Consider the following 21,782-nt stretch of genomic DNA (forward strand, 5'->3'; position numbering starts at 1 on the left):
AGGGGGGGGAGAAAAAGAAAGGGGGGGGAGAAAAAGAAAGGGGGGGGAGAAAAAGAAAGGGGGGGGAGAAAAAGAAAGGGGGGGGAGAAAAAGAAAGGGGGGGGAGAAAAAGAAAGGGGGGGGAGAAAAAGAAAGGGGGGGGAGAAAAAGAAAGGGGGGGGAGAAAAAGAAAGGGGGGGGAGAAAAAGAAAGGGGGGGGAGAAAAAGAAAGGGGCAGGGAGAAAAAAAAGCCACCCTCCCTTTCCTGCCAACTCTCCCGCGCCCCTGGGGCTGTGCCGACGGAGCAGGGATGGATGTGCAGGAGTCTGCGGTTGGGCTCTAAGCTGGGGATCCTGGGAGCGGCTGAGCCTGTGAGGGGAGCTGCAGCGCATCTCTCCCAGCTCAGCACCGGGAGCTTGGGAAGAAGCCAGGGGGAGCGGGCCGAGGTCACCAGGAGCCCTGGGAATGTCGGCAGCCAGGGCTGGGCCAGCTCAAGGAGCGTTCAACCAGAAACATCAAGTTAACACATTTTTCCAGCATGACCAGAGAAGGCTGCAGACGGGCGGCCAAACCCTGCTTCCGAGGGAACTCCAGGACAGAGCAGTGTCTGTGCTGGACAACTGCCCAGTTTGCCTCCTGCTGCTCTCCTGGCCTTAGGACTCTGCTCTGGACTGGTGTGGGCAGGGGGATCAGTCCCTGACCTGACAGCTGGACCCTTGCGTGTCCCTCTGTCCAGGTCCCTGGGAGTGCTGCTCCGCTGCCTGGGCCAGCGGCTGAGGACAAGGCCATGCAAGAGGCTGGTGCCACCCTGGTAGCAGAGAGTCCAGGACTCAGTGTGCACCTCTGATGGAGCCAAGTGACACCCCCAGACTGAGGAGGTACAGAAGGGGCATGCTGTCTGCCAGGATCAGTCTCTGCCCCACTTTAGGGCACTACAGTCTCCACTTTGGACTCTAAGTGGGAATCTCCCTGCCCAGCCACCATGAGCTCATGGAACTCCAGCAGAAAGATGTGATTCTCCACCTACATCTTCCCCAAACCTCATGCAGGGGTCACAGCACTCCCCCCCAGCAAGGCACTGTGCTCAGCCAGTCCTGCTCTATGACAGGCCTGGCTCACTCGCTCCTTCCTTTGGATGCCACAGCAGCTGCTCAGGGAGACACCAGGGGCCCAGATGGGGCAGGAGCACCTCTGCCAAGCCCTCCCCGCCCCATCACTCACCCAGAGGGAAGGTGATCTGATCACACATGCCCAGCAGCTGCCCAAAGCACACCTTCTTCTCTGAGGGATGGATCCCAAGCTCCATCATCCTGCAAACCAAGCCTCAGCATTAGGAGAGAGCAGAGACAGCATGGAGCTCACCTCAGCAGTGTGTCCCACCAGAGGATTGGGGAGCACCTCCAAACAGAACAGCATAGCACTGACCACATTCCAGATGGATGCTGAGATGTAGAACTTGAGGGATTTGTTTTCACAACAGCTCCTGGGTGCTGCACCTCAGCTCCAAGCCCCATCTAAAGCCCTGAGTACCAGTTGGGAGCCACGATCCCTCCAGGTGAGCTCAGCAGGGACCTCAGAAGCCACAGCATGTCTTACCACAGCTCTGCTGGGCCCCCACATCCCTTAAGTCCCTAGTCCCTGCCTTGCCACACTGCCTCCCCACCACTCACCTGCGCAGGGTGAACTTCACTGTGTCCTCATTGTGAGATGCCACCATCACGCTGGCTTTCCGTCTGCGCTTGATCTCCTCCAGGACATAGTCCAGGCACCTGTAAGGCAGTATGGGCCTCTGGTGAGGCTGCTCGTGCCTATTCCCACTGGGGCAAGAGAGGAGAGTGGCTGGGGCCGTCCCCTACCTGTGGTACATCTCATTGGTCTTCTCATAGGTTGGGTTGATGGGATCCTCGTAGCCCATCTGAGCCGCCCTTTCCCGCTCCTGCTCCATGTACGCGCCGCGGACCAGCTTGGTGCCAAAGTGCCAGCCCTCCCGGCGGGACAGCTCCACGTCCCCTGTCACATTGTCGTAAGCCTCCTACCAGGTGGAAGGGATGGCAGAAAGTCATCACACCGGTGCCACCCCTTCACTTTAGCAGCTCTGCCATTGCATCGGCATGACTTCAGGAGCAGAGGTCTCCACCCATCTGCACCAGCAGGTGCTGCAAGGTGCTGGATCTCACCCTCAGGTAGCACTGATAGGTGTTGAAGATTATGGCCTGGTTCCTGTTGAAGCGGCGCTGTGTCTCCACGGTGAGGCGGCTGATGGCTGGCTGGAAGTAGCTCTGCTCTGCGTCCACCATCAGCCTCACACCCTTCTCCATGGCTCTCTGGGCAGTGAACGACACACAGATTGGGTTCATAGGGCTGCCTGCTCCATGTCTCCCCCTGTGGCTGCCCCAACCCCAGTGCCCCCTCACCTTGGCAAGGACATCCATGCGCTGCAGCACCCGCTTCATCTGCAGATCCTCCTCCTCACTGAAGCGTGAGAGCAGAGGCTCAAGCTGCCCAGTCTGAAACAAGCACAACTTTGTGGCACCCTGCCAGCACCCAGCTCTGCCCACAGGAGACACAAATCCCCCTGGAGGGAACCCATCCTCAGGGCTGCTGCCTAACCCAGCCTCACAGCACCCACCAGCGAGCACGGTGTGACAGGGTGCCCACCCTGCCAGCCTGGTGGTTGCAGCACGGCCAGGCTCTGGCAGCACAGATGCCACCAACACTGCAGCCACCAGCAACCTACTGGGAAGAGCTTAAGACCCACACTCTGCTCCCCCAAACTCCCTGTGGGACCACTCTGGGGTTAGCACAGTGGGGTACTCACCTGCCTGTTGGGGATGAGCAGAGGCTTAGAGATCTTGGTGCGGTTGTCCAACAGGCTGTTCCAGTCAAGCAGGTCCACAGTGCTGGGAGCAGAGAGTCAAGTCCCTACTGGTGTCTTGCAGGGGCAGGGGGGTCTCTACCAGCTGCCGACTCCCATCAGCAAGCAAGATGCATGACATGTGCTACCCTGACCTGTCTTGTCACCTCCACCCAAACTTTCCCTACGCTTGGTTGCTGTGGAGACCTCCCCTTGCTACTACCCCAGGGACAGGGACAAGGTCCCCCAGTGTTCCCACCCTGCTGCGCCCCCAGATCCCAGGCACCTTACCTGCTTGTGCCCAGGCTCTTGCCCATGAACCACTCCTGGCTCTCTGCCTTGGTCCCAATGCCGAGGTTGGCCAGTGTCTCCTGCCACCAAAAGGAACATCAGGGGCTACAGGGGTCTGCCTGCTTAAGGTGTCACAGCTCAGGGCTGCTCTGGGATCTCTGTGTCCTCAGCCACCCCTACAGCACATCCCTGGCAGCACAGCCTCCCTCAGGCCTTCCTGCCTCACCTGCAGCTTCTCCACCTCCAGTTTCATCTCCAGCACTGCCCGCCCAGCCTGGCCCTGCTCTGCAGCCATTTGGAGAAAGAACCTCCGCCACTTCACCAGCACCTCCGAGAACCGCACCTGTGGAGACAGAGCTCCAGGTGAGACACCCAGGCTGGAGCCTCCTGTCATGCCAGGGCTTTGCAAGGTCATACCCAGCCTGAGGCAGATGCTGATCTAGAATGGGGCACCTTGGCCAAGCCAAGCAGCACAGACCCCCTCCCCCGCCACATCCCCTAATGTTGGGACCTTTAAACTTTAAACCTTTGTGTCTCCCCAAAGTTGAGGCAGGGTCTGTAGGGGCCTTGGGAACACAGGGAACAGCCTGTTGGTACCCACTCGATGCCACAGCAGCAAGCCTGGCACATGCCCCAGTAGAAGCATCCTCTGTGACCCTGGCTTTGCCCCACCTCACCTGGTCACAGCCCTGGAACTCACCAGGAACTGAGGTCTGGCCAGCGCTGTCAGCTTGATGGCAGAGAAGCCGTCCTCTGAGCTGCCACCTGGATGGAGCCAGAAGGACAAAGTCAGCCCAACAGCAGGGTACTCGGGCAGGAGAGAGGTACCTGAGATATGGTGGTGGTGGGACTGAGGCACCCCTGTAGTCCCCAACACAGTGGGGCTGCCCAGGACATATGGAGCACTCACTTGAGGCATCGATGCAGCGGAGGAAAGTCTCCATGTGCTGGTCACACTTGGCCTCATCTGTGTAGAAATAGGTGTGGGCACCAGTGACCCCACCATGATGATCCCCAAATCCCTGATGGGCTCGGTATTGCTTCTCCTTTTGTTCTGCTCCTGGGGTGGAAGAGGATGGAGATGGGCCATGCAGCCAAGCTCCTATGGCCTCCCCAGGAGCTTCTGTCATGGGTGCAGGGGAGAGGGTCTCTGGCTTGGATCTTGGAGAGCCCCCAGGGCTGACATGTGCCCTGCCTGCTCTGTGCCCAAGAAGAGGCTGTCTTTGATGAGGAGCAGGATTGAGCCAGGAATCACATTGTTCCTCATCCAGCTTGTTTTTTGAGGCTGTGGGAGCTGGGTTCTTCTCCCACAGCACAAGGCCCACAGTGCCCAGATGAGCTGAACCTTCCTGTCACTCACCTCCCATCTCCTTCTCGGCTGCAGAGGTGCGGGAGCTAAGAAGAGAAACAGGGAAGATAAGGGCCAGGTCAGTAACCCCCTGCAACCCTGCACTGGTGGCCAGGGCAGCTCTGAGGCTCCTGTGCCACCATCCTGGACCCTGCTCTTCCCTCACCATCCCATCAATGATGGGATCCAGCTGGCAGGTAAGATGCCCCAAACCCACTTGTGGAAGGGAACAGGACTTTACTATCCATCCAGGGAAGACCTGGAGGCCCTGAGGCAGTGAGGCAGTGAGGATGCTCTGTCCAAGGGTCCAGAGCTGCTCTCCAAGACCCCATCCCATGGCAAGGACAAGGTCAGCCCTGGTGGAGGTTGGGATGCTCCATCTCTAACCAGCTCATGGTCCTTGCTGTGGCAACAGCAAACCTCAACCCAATGCCTCCCCACCTTGATGGCACGTGCAGCTGGACCACAAAGCACAAAGCTCCTCCAGACCCAGATGGAGCCTGAGGGATGCAGGCCAAGGCACAAGACACTCCCTGAGCTCGAGCAGCTAAGCCTTCTTGCTGACATCTTAAACCTAGCCACAGACCTGAAGTCTCACCCAGGAACAGGGCCAGCCCCCAGAGAGCAGTCCTGAGTGACAGCAGAGCCATCTCCTCCAGGAGGTCTCTGCCTTGGCATCACTGTCCCAAAACTGGCTGTGCCCAGTGAGGGAGAAGCACACTGTGAGGGAAGCAGAAAAGTCACCCATTCAGAGCCAGCAGGCTTGGACAAGAGAGCAGAGAGGCATGTGGCATGGTCCCAGGACATATTGTCCCACATGGAAACCCTGTGACAGGGATTAGGAGCTGCTGGAAGCATAAACAACCGGAAACAAGCCATTCCCTCCAGCTTCCTGGAGCCAGGAACAGCTCCACATGGCTCAAAGTGCCACAAAGCCTGAGGGGAGCTGAAGCTCACAGGGAGCAGAAGGCATCACATCTAGCGGGCTCTGCTCCCTGATTTTGTTTCCCTGAGGACAGGAAAAGCAGCTTTCTGGTCCTGAATACAGAAGGTGAATGAAAGGAAGGAGGAGAGATCGTACACTTAGGGATGGAATGTGCCAGCAAAGACCTCAGCAGGTGGAAGGTCCCATCAGAGCAGACGGTGTGGCACAGAGAATGGCTTCAGCTAGATACTGCTGTGACATGAGGACACACAGACATGGGTCCTGTAGGACACAGACATGGGCCCTGTGGACAGGTTCCAGCTGCAGCTGAGGCTCTGAGCCCGAGGCACACCTTGGGCCCAACATCCGAGGTGCTGGGAACAAGTGGCCGGGAGCAAAACCTCCTCCAGCAAAGGCACACAGCTCAACTAGCAAACAGCACCCTTGGAGCTTGGTTTTGTGTTCCCGAAGACAACACACCCTTCCCAGCAGCATTCCTGCTGCATGACTGCACCAGCCCTTCCTTCATCCCCCAGGAGGGCATTTAAAGCAGTGCCACAGTGCTCACTTTGTTCTTCTGCAACAAGCAAAATAAAGGAAGCTCCTTACAGCTGAAGAAATAACTCCATCCTGGATATCAGCTGCTCACTTTGCAATATTAATATTGGCCAGCAAAGCCATTCCCTTGCCCACCAAGTGCCACTGAACCCGGCTTGTACCTGACCATCCATTTTGCAAACTGACAACATGTCTCTCAGAGCAGGACCCATCTCCAGGCACTGCCCAAACACTCCTGGCAGGCTGTATCCAGAAAGGAGCAACCTCAAGGTTGAACTCAGGATCTGGGAGCTCACACTTGCCTAAAGCAGGTTATGAGGACTTGCCACAGCCCGATGGATGGCTGGGAAGTGTAATCCAGCTGACACAGCATCCAGAGGCTTTCAGGAAGTTTTGGATTAGGCTAAATAAACCATCTCAGGAATAGCACAAAGGAACGCTGTCAGAAATAATCCCTTTGGCCTTGGAGGTTACCCGGAGTGTGCCAGCAGCACAGTGTGTTTGCTTTGCTCATCAGCAAATGGGTCTGGCAAAGTTATCCTGAATGACCACATCAAGGAAAAAAACTCATGGTTACACGAAGTCCAGAATAGAGCTATAGGTGGTGCTTAAAATCCCACAGGTAGGAATAAAGCAAAGCTCTTGACAGACTAATCCTTCAACCTGCTCCATGAATGAGTTGCCAGCACACACCAGCCCAGGGCCACCATGGGACCTCCTTGGAGAGCTTCAGGCTGAAGAGAAGCCACCCCATGATCCCAGGGACATGCTGACAGAGCACTGGGCAGGGGTGGCAGCAGCTCTGGGAGCAGGAGGAGAAGAGGAGGTGGCAGGTCTGGGAGCAGGATTGGCCAGGCTGGATGGTGATCCCACACTGGGGGATGACCAGGTGTCCACACAAGGAATCTCTAGAGGAAGCCAAGTCCACGTGCTGCATGGCAGAGCCTGAATGGCATCTGACAATGCTCAGGGCAGGACTGTCCCTCCCTGTGTTAGCACAGGCCCAACCCATTTCCAGTCTTGGGATGCCCACTGGCCAGCATCGGCCCCAAGGCTGCCAGGGCACCATAATCACCTCCACTATGGAGGGGGACTCCCTCTTTCATCCCATGAGTACCAGAAGCCCCTGCCCAGCCACGGCACTGCCTCTCCAGCCCCCACCTAGGCTGGCACCCACCTCAAAGCCCCCAGCCCACAAGCAGCATCCAGGCTCTGTTGCCTGCAGCACTTATTTTCCAGCTGTGTCACCATGACCTGGCAGAAGCCTTCAGCACGTGGCTGAGGCCTCCTGGGACAAGCTGGCAGAGCCCTGGATGCCAGCCTGGGCAGGGCAGGCAGGAGCCTGTGGCAGGCAGGATAAGCCAGTTCCTGCCTACGTTGCATTGCTGTTCCCAGATGGAAAGCCTATGGAAAAGGTGGACACAGCCCATTGGTGGGGCAGAAAGGGTATTTCCCTGCCATTATCTCCAGCTTGCTTCAGAAGAACAACAGGACACGGCACCAGGAGCCCCAAAGACCTGCTGCCTGCTCCTGGTTTGTGCCTCTGTTTCCTGGCTGGCAGCAGGGTCCAACCCCAAAGCATTCACCGAGGAGAAGGACACAGCTCCAGAGCTCAGCAGCCACAAGCCCAGAATTCCTCACCCCTCTCAACCACGTGCAGCCCAACTCAGCACCAGCCCCGGCAGAAACACTGAGAATTTGGCATTCTGCCCCAAAGACGGCCAAGGAAGACCCAAAGTAAGGGTAGGCAAGGAGCAGGGTCCAACAAAATCCTTCCAATGCCACCCTGGGCTTTGTTCCCGCTCTGTGACATCCCTGGGTAACCTCCAGGATGGCATTCATAGAATCACAGAACATCCTGAGTTGGAAGGGACCCACAAAGATCATCCAGTCCAACTCCTGGCCCTGCACAGACACCCCAACGATCCCACCCCGTGCTTCAGAGTGTTGTCCAAACACTCCTTGAGCTCTGGCAGCCTTGGGGCTGTGCCCACTGCCCTGGGGAGCCTGTTCAGTGCCCCACCACCCTCTGGGGGAAGATCCATTTCCTAATACCCAGTCAAATCCCACCAGGGCTTGGGCAAGGATGCATCAGGGGGTGCAGAGAATGGGCTTTGCAAACTCTTGGGTGTGAATGGCCCACAGAGCACAGGGCCATTGAGGATCTAGCAAAGAGTACCACACATGCGACCCCCAAACCTGCTGCGGGGGAGACCAGCACAGCCCAGCCAGCTCACAAACCACTGGCACTCATCAGCAGGCAGGATACAGGTGCAGGCAGAGTCTGCCTGTGAAAGTCTTTTGTGGTCACCCACAGGAAAGTCCTTGGCACAGGCACAGCCAGACATGGAGGGGAGCAGTGCCAGCCTGGCAGCACTGGCATTGCCAGCTCACCCCCACGGGGATGCTGAACACTGTGCCTGGACCATGGCTGCATGTGCAGGGAAGAAACACCACTGCTACACATCTTCAAAACAGCCCCCCACTGCCAGGCTGCAGTGGGGGGATGTTTTGAAGCTTTTACATAAAAATATGAAGTTTGTAGCCCAAATTGGGATGGTGCAGCTCTGCCTCCCCCCATCCAGCTCCCATGCCAGCACTGCCCTCACATGCTGCCTGCTGCCATCATGGCTCTTCAGTCCCAGGGGATGTCTGGCAGCAGCAGTGACGAGCAGTGCCACCCACCACGGCACATGAGGGTCCCCGATAAGCAGCGCCCGGGTGTGGAGCAGAGATAAGGCTCACAGCGGCAGCACCTGCATCATCACCCTGACACACACTGCACTCACAAACCACCCCAAAAAGCCGTTTCCGCTGTGTTTTTACCATCACGTAACGAACACGTGACAGGCATGTGACAGCCGGACAGTGTCCCCAGCTGCGAGCAGGGACATGGCGCTGTGCAGGCTTGCCCGGGGGTCGGTGCTCCCCCAGCCCGTGGCCTCTGGCAGGGCCACCCTTGTCGTGGGTGGGGAGACACCGCCCACCCCCGTGACCGTGAGGTGCCGGCCAGCGGCACATCGATCCAGAGAGCGGAGCTGCCCGGAACTGGAGCCCGAATAATGGAAAGTTACCGGCAGCTTTGGGCTGGTGCCCGCTCTTGGCAGAGGGCAGGAGGCAGGGAAGGCTGCCCAGGACGGGGGAGCAGTGAGAAAAGAGGGGCACCACCCCAGTTTGAGCGGGTTGGAAATAGTGGGGGAGTGGAAATCATGGAATTGTTAAGGTGGGAAAAGAGGTCCAAGATCATCGAGTCCACGAAAATGTGGGGTGGCACACCCCAGTGTTTGTATGGTGGGGGATAGAGGGGGCAGGAATGGGGGGCAGCACCCCAGTGTGGGGAAGAGGGAAGACTACAGGGGTGGCAGCAACGCAGTGTGTGCAGAGTGGTGGGGTGGGATGGGGACACAGCACCCCACTGGGGCTAGGGAAAAGTGGGACATGGTTGGTAGCACCCCAATGGGAAGATGGAATGGGGGTCCAGCACCCCAGAGGACATGGGGCATAGAGGTAGTAACCACCTCAGGGTGTGCAGGAGGGTTTGGGGGGGGGGTGGGGTACAGCACTGCGGAGCGGGGGCAGGACCCTGGTGTATGCAGACCCATAGACGGGGACAGAAGGGGTGCAGCAGCCCGGGGGGCAGTACCAGGTGTGTACAGAGGGGCTGGAGCAGGGACACACCCCACAGGGGTCACAGCCCCCCGTGTTCGGGGCGGGCAGGGGGTACCCGGCGGGGGGCGGGGCCTTGACGGGTGCGCGGCCCCCGCATAGAGCCAATGGGAGCGGGGGTCGGGCGGGTGCAGCCAATGGGAGCGGGGGGACGGGCAGGCGCAGCCAATGGGAGCCCGTCCCGGCCCCGCACTCACCGCCCGTCCCGGCGCTCCTGCAGATCCTCCTCCACGCTGTAATCCAGCACCGCGCCCACGCCGAACGCCTGGTTCCGCCGCAGCAGCGGCTTGATGGCCTCCTGGTCCTCCCCGGCCACGAACTGCCCGTAGAACGTCATCTTCATCAGCCGCTCGAACAGCCCCTGCCCCAGCACGCGCTGGCACAAGTTCAGCAGCTGCGGGACAGCGGCGGCTCAGCACCCCCGGAGCGGGCACTCCCTTCCCCCCGGAGGGAGAGCCCCCCCGGCATCCCCCAAAACGGGCAGTTCCCCCGGCGACACTCCCCCCGGCTCAGGACCGGCACTCCACGAGCCAGGACTGGCATCCCCCAAAACCCTCAGGACCGAGAGACCCCAGCCCACGCATCCCTCGGACAGAGAGTCCCCCCGGAAGGGGACTGACGCCTCCCGAAATGAGCACTCCCAGGACGAGAGGCCCCGGTTCAGGACCGGCACCCCACGAAACGGGCACCCCCCCAGCCCTGGAGCGGCACCCCCTGGCCCAGGATCCCGGCACCCCCCAAAGTGGGTACCCCCGGAGCGAGAGCTCACCCGGCCTAAATTTGGCATCCCTCAAAGCGAAAGCCTTTTCGGTCCGGGACCGAAACCCACCGAAATGGGCACCTCCTGGATAGAGAGCCCCCCGGCTCACAGCGGCATCCTCCAAAACAGGCACCCTCCGGAGCGAAAGACCCCCGGCCCAGGACCGACACTCTTTTGGAGCAGGCACCCCCGGAGCGAGAGAACCCCCAACCCGCACCGGCATCTCCGGAAAGGGCAGTTCCCATCGCGGGACTCGCATCCCCAAAAAGGGACTCCCCGGAGCAAGAACCCCCCCAGAAAGGAACTGACACCTCCCTGAGCGGGCGGCTCCGGAGAGAGAGCCTCGCCGGTCCAGAGCCGGCAGCTCCCCACCAGCCGGGGACAAACACTCCCCAGATCAGTCTCCCCGATCCCCCCAGCCAGCCCCCCCCCGCCACCCACCTCCCGGTTGTGCTGCACCAGCGGCTCCACGGCGCACAGCCCCAGCACCACCAGCCCCCGCAGCAGCTCCGCGTTGCTCTTGCTGCGGAACGCCTCGCGCGGGTCCCCGAAATCCACGGCGGGCGGCGGCGGGTCCCGCTCCGCGCCCCGCGGAGGAGGAGGCGGCCCCGGCCGGGGTCCCCTGCCCGCCGGCGGCGCGGCCCCGCGGGGAGCGGAGGCGGGCGCGGAGCGCGGGCGGCGGGAGGGGTCGCACAGGCGGACGGCAGCGCGGAGCGCCCGGGCGGCTCTCGGGAGAGCCATGAGCACGGCGGGGCCCCCGCCCGCCGCCGCGTTAAGTACCGCCCGCCCGGCACCGCCCCCGGGGCTCCCGCCGCCACGGCCCTGCCCCGCCCCGGCCCGGGCCCGGATCTGGGACGACGACGGGTGCCAGGACTGCGACGGATTCTGGGATAGGCAGCGGGATCGGCGGCGGGACTGCAAGCGGAACCGGCACCGAGGCCAGCATTGGAACCGGGACCGGGAGCGGCACCAGGACTGGGACCCGGACAGGAACCGGCAGCAGCACCGGGACTAGGAATGGGAATGGGACCGGCACCGAGACTGGCACTGGGACAGCGACTGGAATCAGGACCAGGACTGGGACCAGCACCGGGACCAGGACCAGGACTGGAGCCACCCTGCCCAGTGCACCCCTCTCCCGCAGCTCCCAGTCCAGTGCCTTCCCCGTTCCCATCCTCTTGGCTCAGCCTGTCCCGGGTGCACATCCCTCCCCAGAAGGGCCTGAAGGTGCAGGTGCAGCTCGAGGGGAGCCCTCTGCCGGGACTGAAGGGAACCTTCTTTCTTGGAGCAGTGCTGGGAGTGGGGCAAAGAGAGCCCCATGCCCTTGGAGGTGCCGTTGGGAGAGTGATGAAAGTTCCAAGGAAGCCCTGGAGTGGTTCCTGGAAGGGACCTGGGGAAGAAGTGGGGCCAACCCCGCAGGGCCAGGGGTCTCCTAACCACTCAGAGCAGCCCTAGGGAGGGCCAAATGATGCCCCAAAGGGTCCCTGTCCCCTCGTGACCAACCCTGGGGCAGGCTGTGGCATGTCCAGCCCACAGAGCTGAGTGACCCTTGGGGAGGGGATCTCAGACCTGGGAGACCTGTCACGGGAGAGATGTTTTGAGCCCCTGCGCTTGCTCCTCCAGGTCTGTGCATGAACAATTTAGGGATTTCACCTGAGTCCACACTCATTTGGTCTGGGTTCATGGCTGCTGGGGTGCTTGGGGTGCTTGAGGCGTCAGGCTGGCTCCCTCAGTGTGGGCTGGGGCTATTTGGTTTCGTCTGCTCTGTGGAACCCCAGAGAGGACTGGCAGGGCCTCGGGATCTTCCCAGGCAGGGCTGAGTGCCTGCTGTGTTCCTGGCAGGCGTTTGCCTGAGCTGTTCCTCCCCGGCACACCCAGTGCTGAGCTCCAGAGATCACTCAGCACCTCCCTGACACCCTGAGGCCAGAAACGCTCCCGGTTCGGCCTAGGAGAGCAGAAAGCAGATACCTCCCTTCCTTTTCAGAGGATTGTTTCACAGCAGCATCACAGCTGCATCCTTTCTCTGTGCCCATGTCCCTTCTCCTTGCCCTCGTCCCTTCTCTATGCCCACATCCTCTTTCTGTGTTCCTTCTCCTTGGCCACCTCTCCAGTCCCTGTTTACAGTGGCTCCTGGAGGATGACTCCGGGCTGATGTAGAGCTGCCCAAATCCAGTTCCTCAGTGACATCTCGTGCCAGGAATGCTCAGCGCAGGCAGGAGCTGGGAAAACTAGTCCCTGCAACTGTTTTTCCTCCCCTCTCCAGCACTGACATTGCAGTGAAACCACGGGGATTCCCTGAGCTCATTTGCAAGCTTTTCTTTGGGAACATCTTGTCCTTCCAGGGTGATAGCCAGACAGTGGCATTGCCCCTGACAGAGGTGGGTACAAAGCTCTGGAAAAGCATCCACTTCCTTCAAAACATTCCCTGTGCTGTGTTAACTGTTGCGTGATACTTAGAGCGAAAAAATTCACCTGAAGTTCCTCATTGTGACGAGGCTGCACACGTGAAGTCTTGGGCTGCAGTTCAAACCTCGTTTCTCAGCCAGGTGCTACAGAGAAAATTCCCTTCAAAGGCTCTAATGGCACCAATCTTCCCTGGGAAAGACTTGCATGGTCTTAGCAGGGAAAGCTTCCAAGCGCTGCCTGCTGTGCCAGCAGAGCTGCAGCCTCAAACATCCGGCTGGGACTGGGGCTTTGTGGTGCAAAACCAGGTCTGAGTTTCTGGAGAAACGAGTCTCAGATTCAAATGCAGAGATGAAATGTAAAAAAGCCATTTCTTGCTGAAAGTGAAATATGATGGTGGTACACAAAGCAGAGGAAATCCTTGAGCTAGCAGCTCTGTTGATGGTAGGGAGACCAACAAGGGATGCTCCAGACTGCTGTGGGGACCATGCCAAGGTTCCCCATGGGTCACTGCACCGTGGCCTTGCAGAGCACTGACCCCCAGCTCCTAATCCCCCTTGACTGTGACTTTATGCCCTCAGACCACTGTCCCCATCCCTACCATGCCCAGGCAGATGCTGCCGGCACAGAGGGGATAGTGCACACTCAGGGTCTGCTCCAGCTGTCACAGTGCCTGCAGCCCATGGCTGGAACACACACCATGAGCACAACTGTGCTGCTGTATCCCATACAGGGAACATGCCCCAGGCTGAATAACATGCATCTGAGTCCTTCCATGGGCACTCTGGGCCACAGCAGTGATGGCAATAAATCCAAGAGAAGTGGTTATGTATGGCTTGAGAAGCCATAAGATGTGAAGAAGTATATTTGAATGTGAGACAAATAGAAGAGGAGGGAATTTGGCACAGAGGGGATGGCAGTTCAGAGGGGGAGGCCATGCCATGCATATTTCATGGGCCGGTGCTGGGCAGAGGCTTTTTTGACACCACAAAAATGAGATGGCAAGGAGCAACAGCAGCTGCTCACAGCATCTGGGAGTGAGAGTTGCGAGGTGATCGCTCCTCCTGCCTTTCAGCAGAAGCAGGCATGGGCCCAGGACCTGGAGTCTGGTGGTAATGCTATTTACCCTCACTGTCTTCTTCCTGTAGCCCAGTGCTGACGTAGGGGCAATCCTGCCCCATCCTCGGGACTGGGGCTCTGTCCTTGCTATCCCATAGCTCTGCCAGCCCTCCAGCCCTGCCTGCTCCAGCAATCCAGGCTGCTCCGGGCACCCCGTGTTCCCAGCATCCTTCCTCTGAGGTTTCCCTAAAGAGTGCTGATTCAGGTCCTTCTTCGGGGTATTCCTGACACTGATCATACTCCTGACTCATGCCCAGCATGAGCACTACCAAATTGCTTCCAGCCCAGGCCAGGCTGGGAAGGGCATCTACACCCTGTCAACGTGAGGAGCAGGGTGGATCCTCAGCTGGCATCTGGCTCTGCCATATGTGCTCCTTGGAGCAGGAGGTGATGGGGTGGCAGGAGCTGGATGGGTCAGAATCTGATGTGGACCCACTGGGAAAATCCAAGAGAAGGTGGACATGAGGATGCTGCTTCCCAAATTGCAGCTGCCCATGGCTCCCCATCTGGTTGAGGGTTCTTTTTCTTCACAAGATGCTTCATCTCCTGCTGTGCAACTCTTCAGGGAGAACCCCAGATCTACTAATGCCCACTCTGAGGGAATAAACCCCTGTGGGGTGACAGGAGCTCCTAGCCCTAGAATGGGGTGTGTTTGGATGATGAGTTGGTTCTCTAACTCCTCCCTGTCACCCTCCCAGGGGTGGCTCTGGCTTGTGCCATAGTACAATGCACACTAGGCTCTGCTCTGGCAGTGTAGTGGAGGAGCCAGCCTGCCCTTCCACAGCCAGGAGAGAACTATGTCCTTCCCTTTCCACCTGAGGTGGCAGAGGCCCCAGGAGGTTAAGCTGCTGCCGTAGGGTTTGGGATGACTCCCATCCTGGCACGGCGCCGTCAGTTGAGGCTGCAGCAGCCTGTGTCCTGCCTCCCTTGCATCAGAGCAGGGAGTTTTGAGGACTTGCTGGTCACCTCGGGGGTCACAGGATGAGAGCTCCAGCTCCTTGGTTGTTCTTTGTGGATTGGGAGCACCAGAGAGAACAGCTCAGAGTTGCCACAGACCCTGCAGAAGAAAGGGAGGCTGGATGGCTCCTCTTGCAGCTGATCTCCTGGTCATCCCAGAGCTTGGTCTCCCAGCATGGTCCAGATTTTGAAAGCTGGGCTGGGTTGTGATCCCTGGCACTTTCCACTTGCACCCCAATGATTTTTGGTGAATCATTGCAGCCTAAGAAATAAATGTCCTCTTGATTCCACCTGTGAGTTCCTGGGTCTGGCACAGCTCAGCAGCCATGAGAAAATACCCAGGTGAATTCCTGTCTCCGTAAAGGTCAACGCTATTAAAATATTGGGAAAATTTTCCCTGAAAGGGCATCTAGGAAATAGTCAAGGCAGGGAAAGGCACATCAGACTTCCCATATTAGCTAATTACTTTTTTTGCAGAGGGTCCTTCTGTTTTTTTATTCCCTGGCAGAAGGGAGTCATTTGAGATGTCCACAAGTATGCCTTGGGGAAAAGGAAGATCAGCAAAGACCTGAAACAATTCTGCTGCTCTTACAGCTGAGAAAGGATCATGCTGGAAGGTTTCTGTGTAAGTGTGGTCTGGGGAACGGACATAAAAAGCCTTTTTTCCAGGCTGTCTCCCTTGGCGGGTGAGTTGTTTACAGAGCCTGTATGTCAGAGCACCTGGAAGGGAGCCAACCCTATTTTAGCCCTTTGTAAATGATTTAAACACCTCGTGCTAGGGGAACATTCCTGGGAAAGCAGCAGGGAAGGAGCTGCTTGGCTCTGCTTCCCAGGCGGAGCAGGGGTGTGTGTCTCCAGGAGATGGGTGGGAAGCAGAAGGGGCCAGCCCTGGCAGGGACAGCAGGAGCATGCGGTGGGGGGCTGGCTGTGCCCCTCCTGCCCCCATCAAGAGCTGCTGCTGAGACCTGAACCAGGGAGTCCCCCAGGGCCAGCCGCCTCCGAGTACAGCTGGCCAGAAGCATCCCCCAAACCTTCAGCTTCCTCCCAGGTGATGTTACTGGGGAGCCCCCTACTCATTTTTGCACCCTTGCCTGCAAGGAGCATCACCTGGGAAGGCCAACAGAGATGAAGATCCCCAAGTTCCATGTGGGATCGCAGTGAGCTGGGGGCATGGGGCAGGGCTCTCTGCAGCAACTGGGAGGCAGCCAGACATCGTGGGACTGGGGCTAAGCAGCACTCCTGACACTGTAGCAGACCAACTCCAACCCCCCTTACCCTCGAGGACCTGGATGCTCCTTATTGATTAATGCAGTGACTCATTTATCTAAAAATAGGCTCTTAATTGCTGTGCCTCGGGAAGCAGAGGTATCTCATAGCAAAATCTGATTGATTCAAGGGTTGCTGCAGCCCCAGCAGAGCCCCTTTGGTTGCAGAGCCTGGATGGCCATTGCCAGAGATGGCTCCTGGTTGGATGAGGGTTTCAGGCTTTTTCAGGTCTATTCTCAGCTCACAGCAGCCAATTGATACTTGTCTTTTTCAAAGTGTCACTTGGTTTTGCGTCTTAGTTTTCCGTGTATTTAATTGCAAGCAGGTAGCACTGAGTGGCACTTGTATTTCTCTTCCAGTGAAAGGAAAAATGTACCTTTTTTCCTTGTGCTCCTGAGGTGTCCATAGGGAAGGGGAAAACCTGTTGAAGTTTTATATGTAATTTTTTAATTCATTGCCCAGGGAAATATCAAGGGAACATCCCTCCCTGGGAGGGATTCAAGCCGTGACTGGATCTAATGCTCCTCCATGGGGGAGGCTCATCTGGAGATGCCAGAGGCCCCCACAGCTCTGCCATCGCTGAGCCCAAGTCTTGCTGTCCCACAGCCACGACAGCCACTCCAGGACCGCAGGACGGGAGAGAGCCCAGGACAGAGCTCAGCTCAGAGCTCTGCAGAGCGCTCCACAGGGGACAACCAGGGGACACTGGGCCTGGGACAATGGTGCTAGCAGCTGCCACCAAAACTTGCACCCTAACTGTATGAGAACTCAAATAATTTTCAATGTCACTGGCCAAATTTCTGCAGATTCTCCTGGGGACAGGGGAAGGCAACACTCCAAGTCCCTATTCCACAAGCTGGCGATGTGACAGCTTTCCACTGGAGTGACTGATTTTTTTTTCTTCATGCAGGCTAAAGTAATTTTCTCTCAATACAGCTGCTGATACAGCTGGAAAAAGTGAGCTTGCTCTCCAAAAGCTCATCTGCCACTCCAGCGAAGGGCAATGTCCCCCAGCAGAGCTCGGGGTGTTTGGCTGCCCCAGCTCCAGCAATTTTTGTTTCTCCGGCCGTGATGCCTTGCATTGGAACTCAGAAAGAAAAAGACTCCAGGATGGAAACTTTCCAGCCTTAAGGATAAAGCTGGACAGAATACGGGTGGGACTTGGCAGACAGACCCAGCAAAGGTTGTTCCTTGTGCTGACACTTTTGTTTTTGTGCTTTCGAGAGCTGCTCTGTGGCTCCGCTCCAGCCAGGTTGGGCTCTGCCAGTGTAAGGGGTGATGTTAACACCACCACACAAGACTTTCTCTGGGGTTTCCCAAGTTTTCCTTGTCCTTGGAACTGTGGATTTTCCAGAAGCAGACACTGCAGTGGCATTGCATCCTGTGGGAATGGTTGTCCCATCACCCCATCCCACTCCCAGAGGTGGCCCAGAGGCTTTGATCCTCTCGCTGCTTGTCCACAGCAGATGCTGCACATCCATGGTTGCACCAGAACAACCCTGACACAGCCCAGATAAACGACTTGATGGAGGAGCTGGGATCTTATTGCAAGCTCTGGTTACTGGAAATCAAAACCAAACTGCTACTCTGTGTCCATGCATTCCCGGCTGGCTGGGATGCACATGAGATTGCTTTTAACAAGGGACATGCTGGAGGTTGGTGTGACTCCATCTCCCTCCTTTGAATTCCTACTTTCAGGCCTTGTCAGGAGGATGCCAAACCATCCCTGCAAGGCTTGAGGAGCTCTGCAGAAGGACCTTCATTGGCTGTGCCATGTCCTGAGCAGGAGGGACCCCACAACAATCCACAGGGACCCCACTGGTCACTCCTCTAGGAAGCTCCCAAATGCTGAGGCCAAAGGCTGACCAAAAATTCACCTGTGGAGAAAGAGCTGTACAAGGAGATTGGATCTGAGTAATTTCAAGAATTTAGACCTTTTTTGCATTACTAAAAATATGTCTTTATGTTTTTTTTTTTTAAGAGAAAGGCAGCTAATTCAAGGTGAAAAAAAGCAGGTTGAAGATGAGCGATGAACCTGCTCCCATGTAAGTTTGGAAAAATCGTCACCAAACTTGATGTGGGATTGCTCTCCTCTCCTTCCCTCCAGGGAGCACTGTGGCACCTCCTTTCCTCTGAATTTTGGAGAGAACAGATTTATTTTTCTTCCCCAGAAAGGGAAGAAAAGCTCCAACAACCTGGCTGTGCAGGTCTCTTGTCCCTGCTTTGCTGAATGTGTTCTGCCATCAAGAGGATGATCAGAGGCTGAGGACATGCCTTGTCAGGAAAGGGCTGCTCATCCCTCAGGAGGTGGATACACCTGTGATATGGAGCAGAGATGGTCAAAGCACTGTGATGCAGATATGACTATCCTCAGTAGATGCTCCTGCCCCGCCTTGGGTCACATCACCCACCTGAGACAGCAATGCAGCTTGGACATGTATTTTGGGGGAGTACATGGCGATGGCAGCGGTTCCTGGCTGTCCAGTGCTAAGGGGGCAGACAGGGAGCAAGGTGTACTGGGGCTGGATGTGGATTGGTGTGAGGTCGTGTGCTGGTGGACCTGTTCCAGCAAGTCCAGAGGAGGCCATGAAGATGCTCTGAGGGCTGGAGCCTCTCTGCCATGGAGACAGGCTGGGAGAGCAGGGGGTGTTCAGCCCGGGGAAGATTCCAGGGTCACCTTAAGGGGCTCCAAGAGAGCTGAGAGGGACGTGGGACAACGACCTGGAGCGACAGGACGAGGAGGAGTGGCTTCTGACTGACAGAGGGCAGGGTTAGATGGGATTTTGGGAAGGAATTCTTCCCTGTGAGGGTGGTGAGGCCGTGGTGCAGGTTGCCCAGAGAATCTGCGGCTGCCCCATCCCTGGAAGTGTCCAAGGCCAGGTTGGATGGGGCTTGGAACAACGTGGGCTAGTGGCAGGTGTCCCTACGCATGGCAGGGTGGCTTAGATGGCCTTTAAATGTCCCTTCCAACCTAAACCATTCCATGGTTGTGTGACGGGTGGGGGAAGGATGCGCTTGGGAGGCGGTGGCGCTTCTCGTCCGCTCGGTGTCGCTGCGGCCCCGCCCGGGGCCGGTACCGGGGCCGAGCCCCCGAACCGCCCCCGAACCGCCCCCGAACCGCCCCGGGGGCACCGCGGGGCTGCTGGGGGTCAGCCACCGCCTTCCCGAGGCGATCAACCACGGAGGAGCTCGTCCTGATTTACGTTCCCCTTTCTCCATCCCCAGTGCGAGGTCTGAACCGCTCTGGAAGCAGCTGCTCCCGTGAATTTATCCCGCCGCAGCCCCTCAAGCTTCTTCAGCCTTCCCCTGGCCTCCCCCTACCCCTCCGTCAGCACTGCTCTAGGGGCCCTTCCGTTCTCTTGTGAACTCAGGTTATCCCTGCTCCAGCTGTTCTCTAGCCAAGGTGTCCTTGTGTCCATCCTCCAGCCAGAGCCCGGGGTCCATGGGCAGTGGGATGCACAGGAGGCAGGTGTGTTCAGATCTCCCATAGTGTGGATGGAATTTGCAAGGTGCCTGGGATTTGACAAGGTCCCCAAGGAGCCCTAAGATAGGTGTCCCAGGTAGGAACTGAGGTGCCAGACTGCCCTTGGGTGGCTGTGCCTATTCCTCCCCTGCTCTGCCCCCACTGGGGCTCCTGCAGGGTGCTGGGAGGCGGTAGGTGGGTTGGGGGCACCCAGATTGGGGCCCCTGTTCACATGCCATGGGACATGGCAGCTCTCTGAACAAACCTTCCTCCCATGTGTGTTGCCATCCAGCTGCACCAGTGTCACTGCATGTGTGGGATGAAGGAGTGGGGGTGTTGGAGTGCAGGAGTGAGCCCGTGCAGGGCTGTGCATGGGTTGTATCTGTGGCAGTGCACGTGTGAGGGGTGTTTGGGTGGAGGGGGTGTTTATTGGGGTACACGCATGTCCAGAGGGTGGGAGGAGGAAGGGGTGTGTGCACAGAGCAGTGCCCAGCAAGACCAAGGTGGGTCTGTCAGCTCTGTCCCTGCTGTGGCCCAGGGGTGCCTGGCTGATGCAGGGCTCCCCCAAACGGCTCCTTGCCAGGCTGTCCTCCCTGTGCCTTATCCCAGCCCAAGTGGCAATGGCATTTTATGGCTGCTCCTGAGATCTGCTGCAGAGAGAATCCTGGGAGGAGCTTCCAGCCCATCTATCACACACTGACTTGGCATTTATAAGGAATCTGAAGCAAGAAATTCCCCTTGGGACCTGCCCGGCTGTTGGTGTGAAGAACAAAGGCTCATCAAAAGCCCCGCAGCCCGAACCTGTTCCTTCTCCCTCCTGGTTCCCCCCTTTGGCTGGCCCAGGCTGAGGGCGCTGCCCTTCCCCACACTGCAGCATGCCAGTCTGCCAGTCTGGGAAGAGATGAGTACAGCTGTGGTTGTGAGCATCTCTCCAGGACAGGTGCAGGTCCCACAACCTGGCTTTCTGATGCAAGAATTACTGGAGAACCAGTTTTATTTTAAAGACAAGTGTGGTGGCATCTGGAGTGTTTCATCCAGCTGTGGGTTCCCCAGTAAAAGACAACTGTTGGCTTACTGGACCGAGTACAAGGAAGAGCTGTGAAGATGATTAAATTGCTGGAGCTCATTGTGATAGAAGCAGTGCTCTCCATCCTTGGAGATATCCAAAAGCCTCTGGGATATGGCCCAGAGAATCCAATTTTAGGTGACCCTGCCTGAGCAGTGGATTGCACTGGACCATCTCCAGATATTCCCCAACCTCATCGGTGCTGTGAGTCTGTAATGAGAGTGTCAAACCCTGGAAAGATTGGGCAAATGTCTAAGACCAGAAAAAAGAAAAGAGAAATAAGAATCCAGTTTTGCTTTTTTTGGAAATATCTCTAGTTGCAGAGGATGGACAGCAATGAAAGGACAAACAAGGTTGTGATGGGAGATGGAAGAGAACTAAAGTCCCAGACCTCTTTTACCTGTCCAGCATCACCAGAGGACATCAAAGGGAAATGTGGCATGTTCCAGCAGAAAACAGCAGTTCAGGCCCAGGCCCAGTGCCATATTTCTTCAGCCATAAATGTATCATGGTAACAAAAAAAGATGATAAACAATACACAATTTGTCCACAATTTTGCATTTTTTTTTCCATGAAGGGTGCTGGGATTCTGATAAAACCTGATTTTATTATAATATTTTGCTCTCTGCAAGAAGTCTTCTTGGCTGTGCCCAGCACTGTATGTTGCTCAGCAGAGCACAGTCAACCTGACAAAAATTTGACAGCTGAAACTTCTAAAAATAAAAGCCATCCTTTTTTCTTTCCTTTTTTTTCCATCCAAAGAAACATTGCAGCATCACACCTTACTCCCGGTTCAAACTGCCAAACCTCTTCAGGGCAAGAGTCTGTTACTCGATGGCGAACTACAAGATTGTGTCATTTTGGTTTTCTGCACTATTTTATTGTGAAAACGGGGCATTTTCTCAGGTCTTGGCAGAGAAAAGAGGGAAGAAAAGGTCACAAGATGGATTCAAACACTTTTTGGTTGGGGCTGCCCAGAAAGGAGCATTTGGAGCTTCAGTAACCGTCTGCCCTGATGGAGAGGTGGGGCTGGAACTTATGCTTCTGCTCTCTGGGTGGTGGATGGTTCCTGTTGGTTTGTGCTGGACTAGTTTAAACTGGAAGATCCATTATGCAGCATCACCCCT

At 57.2% G+C, this 21,782-nt stretch overlaps 1 protein-coding gene and 1 long non-coding RNA gene across 3 annotated transcripts in view; one reads left to right on the top strand and one right to left on the bottom strand.

The window, feature by feature from the left end:
- LOC113960767 (proline dehydrogenase 1, mitochondrial-like) overlaps positions 1–10,976 on the bottom strand; it is a 17,262-nt gene extending 6,286 nt beyond the window's left edge. Inside the window, exons 1-13 of one of the 2 annotated variants that reach the window (XM_027670519.1) lie at positions 10,823–10,976; positions 9,819–10,015; positions 4,485–4,519; positions 4,035–4,184; positions 3,825–3,889; positions 3,351–3,467; positions 3,125–3,204; positions 2,798–2,879; positions 2,394–2,486; positions 2,157–2,303; positions 1,836–2,011; positions 1,650–1,748; positions 1,201–1,289 (exon numbers count right to left, since the gene is read on the bottom strand). In XM_027670519.1, coding sequence (XP_027526320.1) covers positions 1,201–1,289; positions 1,650–1,748; positions 1,836–2,011; positions 2,157–2,303; positions 2,394–2,486; positions 2,798–2,879; positions 3,125–3,204; positions 3,351–3,467; positions 3,825–3,889; positions 4,035–4,184; positions 4,485–4,519; positions 9,819–9,964 — 1,279 coding nt within the window. In that variant the 5' untranslated portion in view covers positions 9,965–10,015; positions 10,823–10,976. Of the gene's footprint in view, positions 1–1,200; positions 1,290–1,649; positions 1,749–1,835; positions 2,012–2,156; positions 2,304–2,393; positions 2,487–2,797; positions 2,880–3,124; positions 3,205–3,350; positions 3,468–3,824; positions 3,890–4,034; positions 4,185–4,484; positions 4,520–9,818; positions 10,016–10,822 lie in introns of those variants that run through there. The other variant, XM_027670520.1, reaches the window with a different exon arrangement.
- Positions 10,977–15,295: 4,319 nt separating this feature from the next.
- Positions 15,296–18,157, top strand: LOC113960768. Its single transcript, XR_003532094.1, has 3 exons — positions 15,296–15,485; positions 17,037–17,280; positions 18,108–18,157. It is a non-coding gene; the product is annotated as an uncharacterized LOC113960768 (long non-coding RNA).
- The last annotated feature ends 3,625 nt before the right edge of the window (positions 18,158–21,782 follow it).

Source organism: Neopelma chrysocephalum, unplaced genomic scaffold, assembly GCF_003984885.1.
Source record: "Neopelma chrysocephalum unplaced genomic scaffold, ASM398488v2 Primary Assembly neopelma1_96873, whole genome shotgun sequence".
NCBI classification, from domain to species: domain Eukaryota; kingdom Metazoa; phylum Chordata; class Aves; order Passeriformes; family Pipridae; genus Neopelma; species Neopelma chrysocephalum.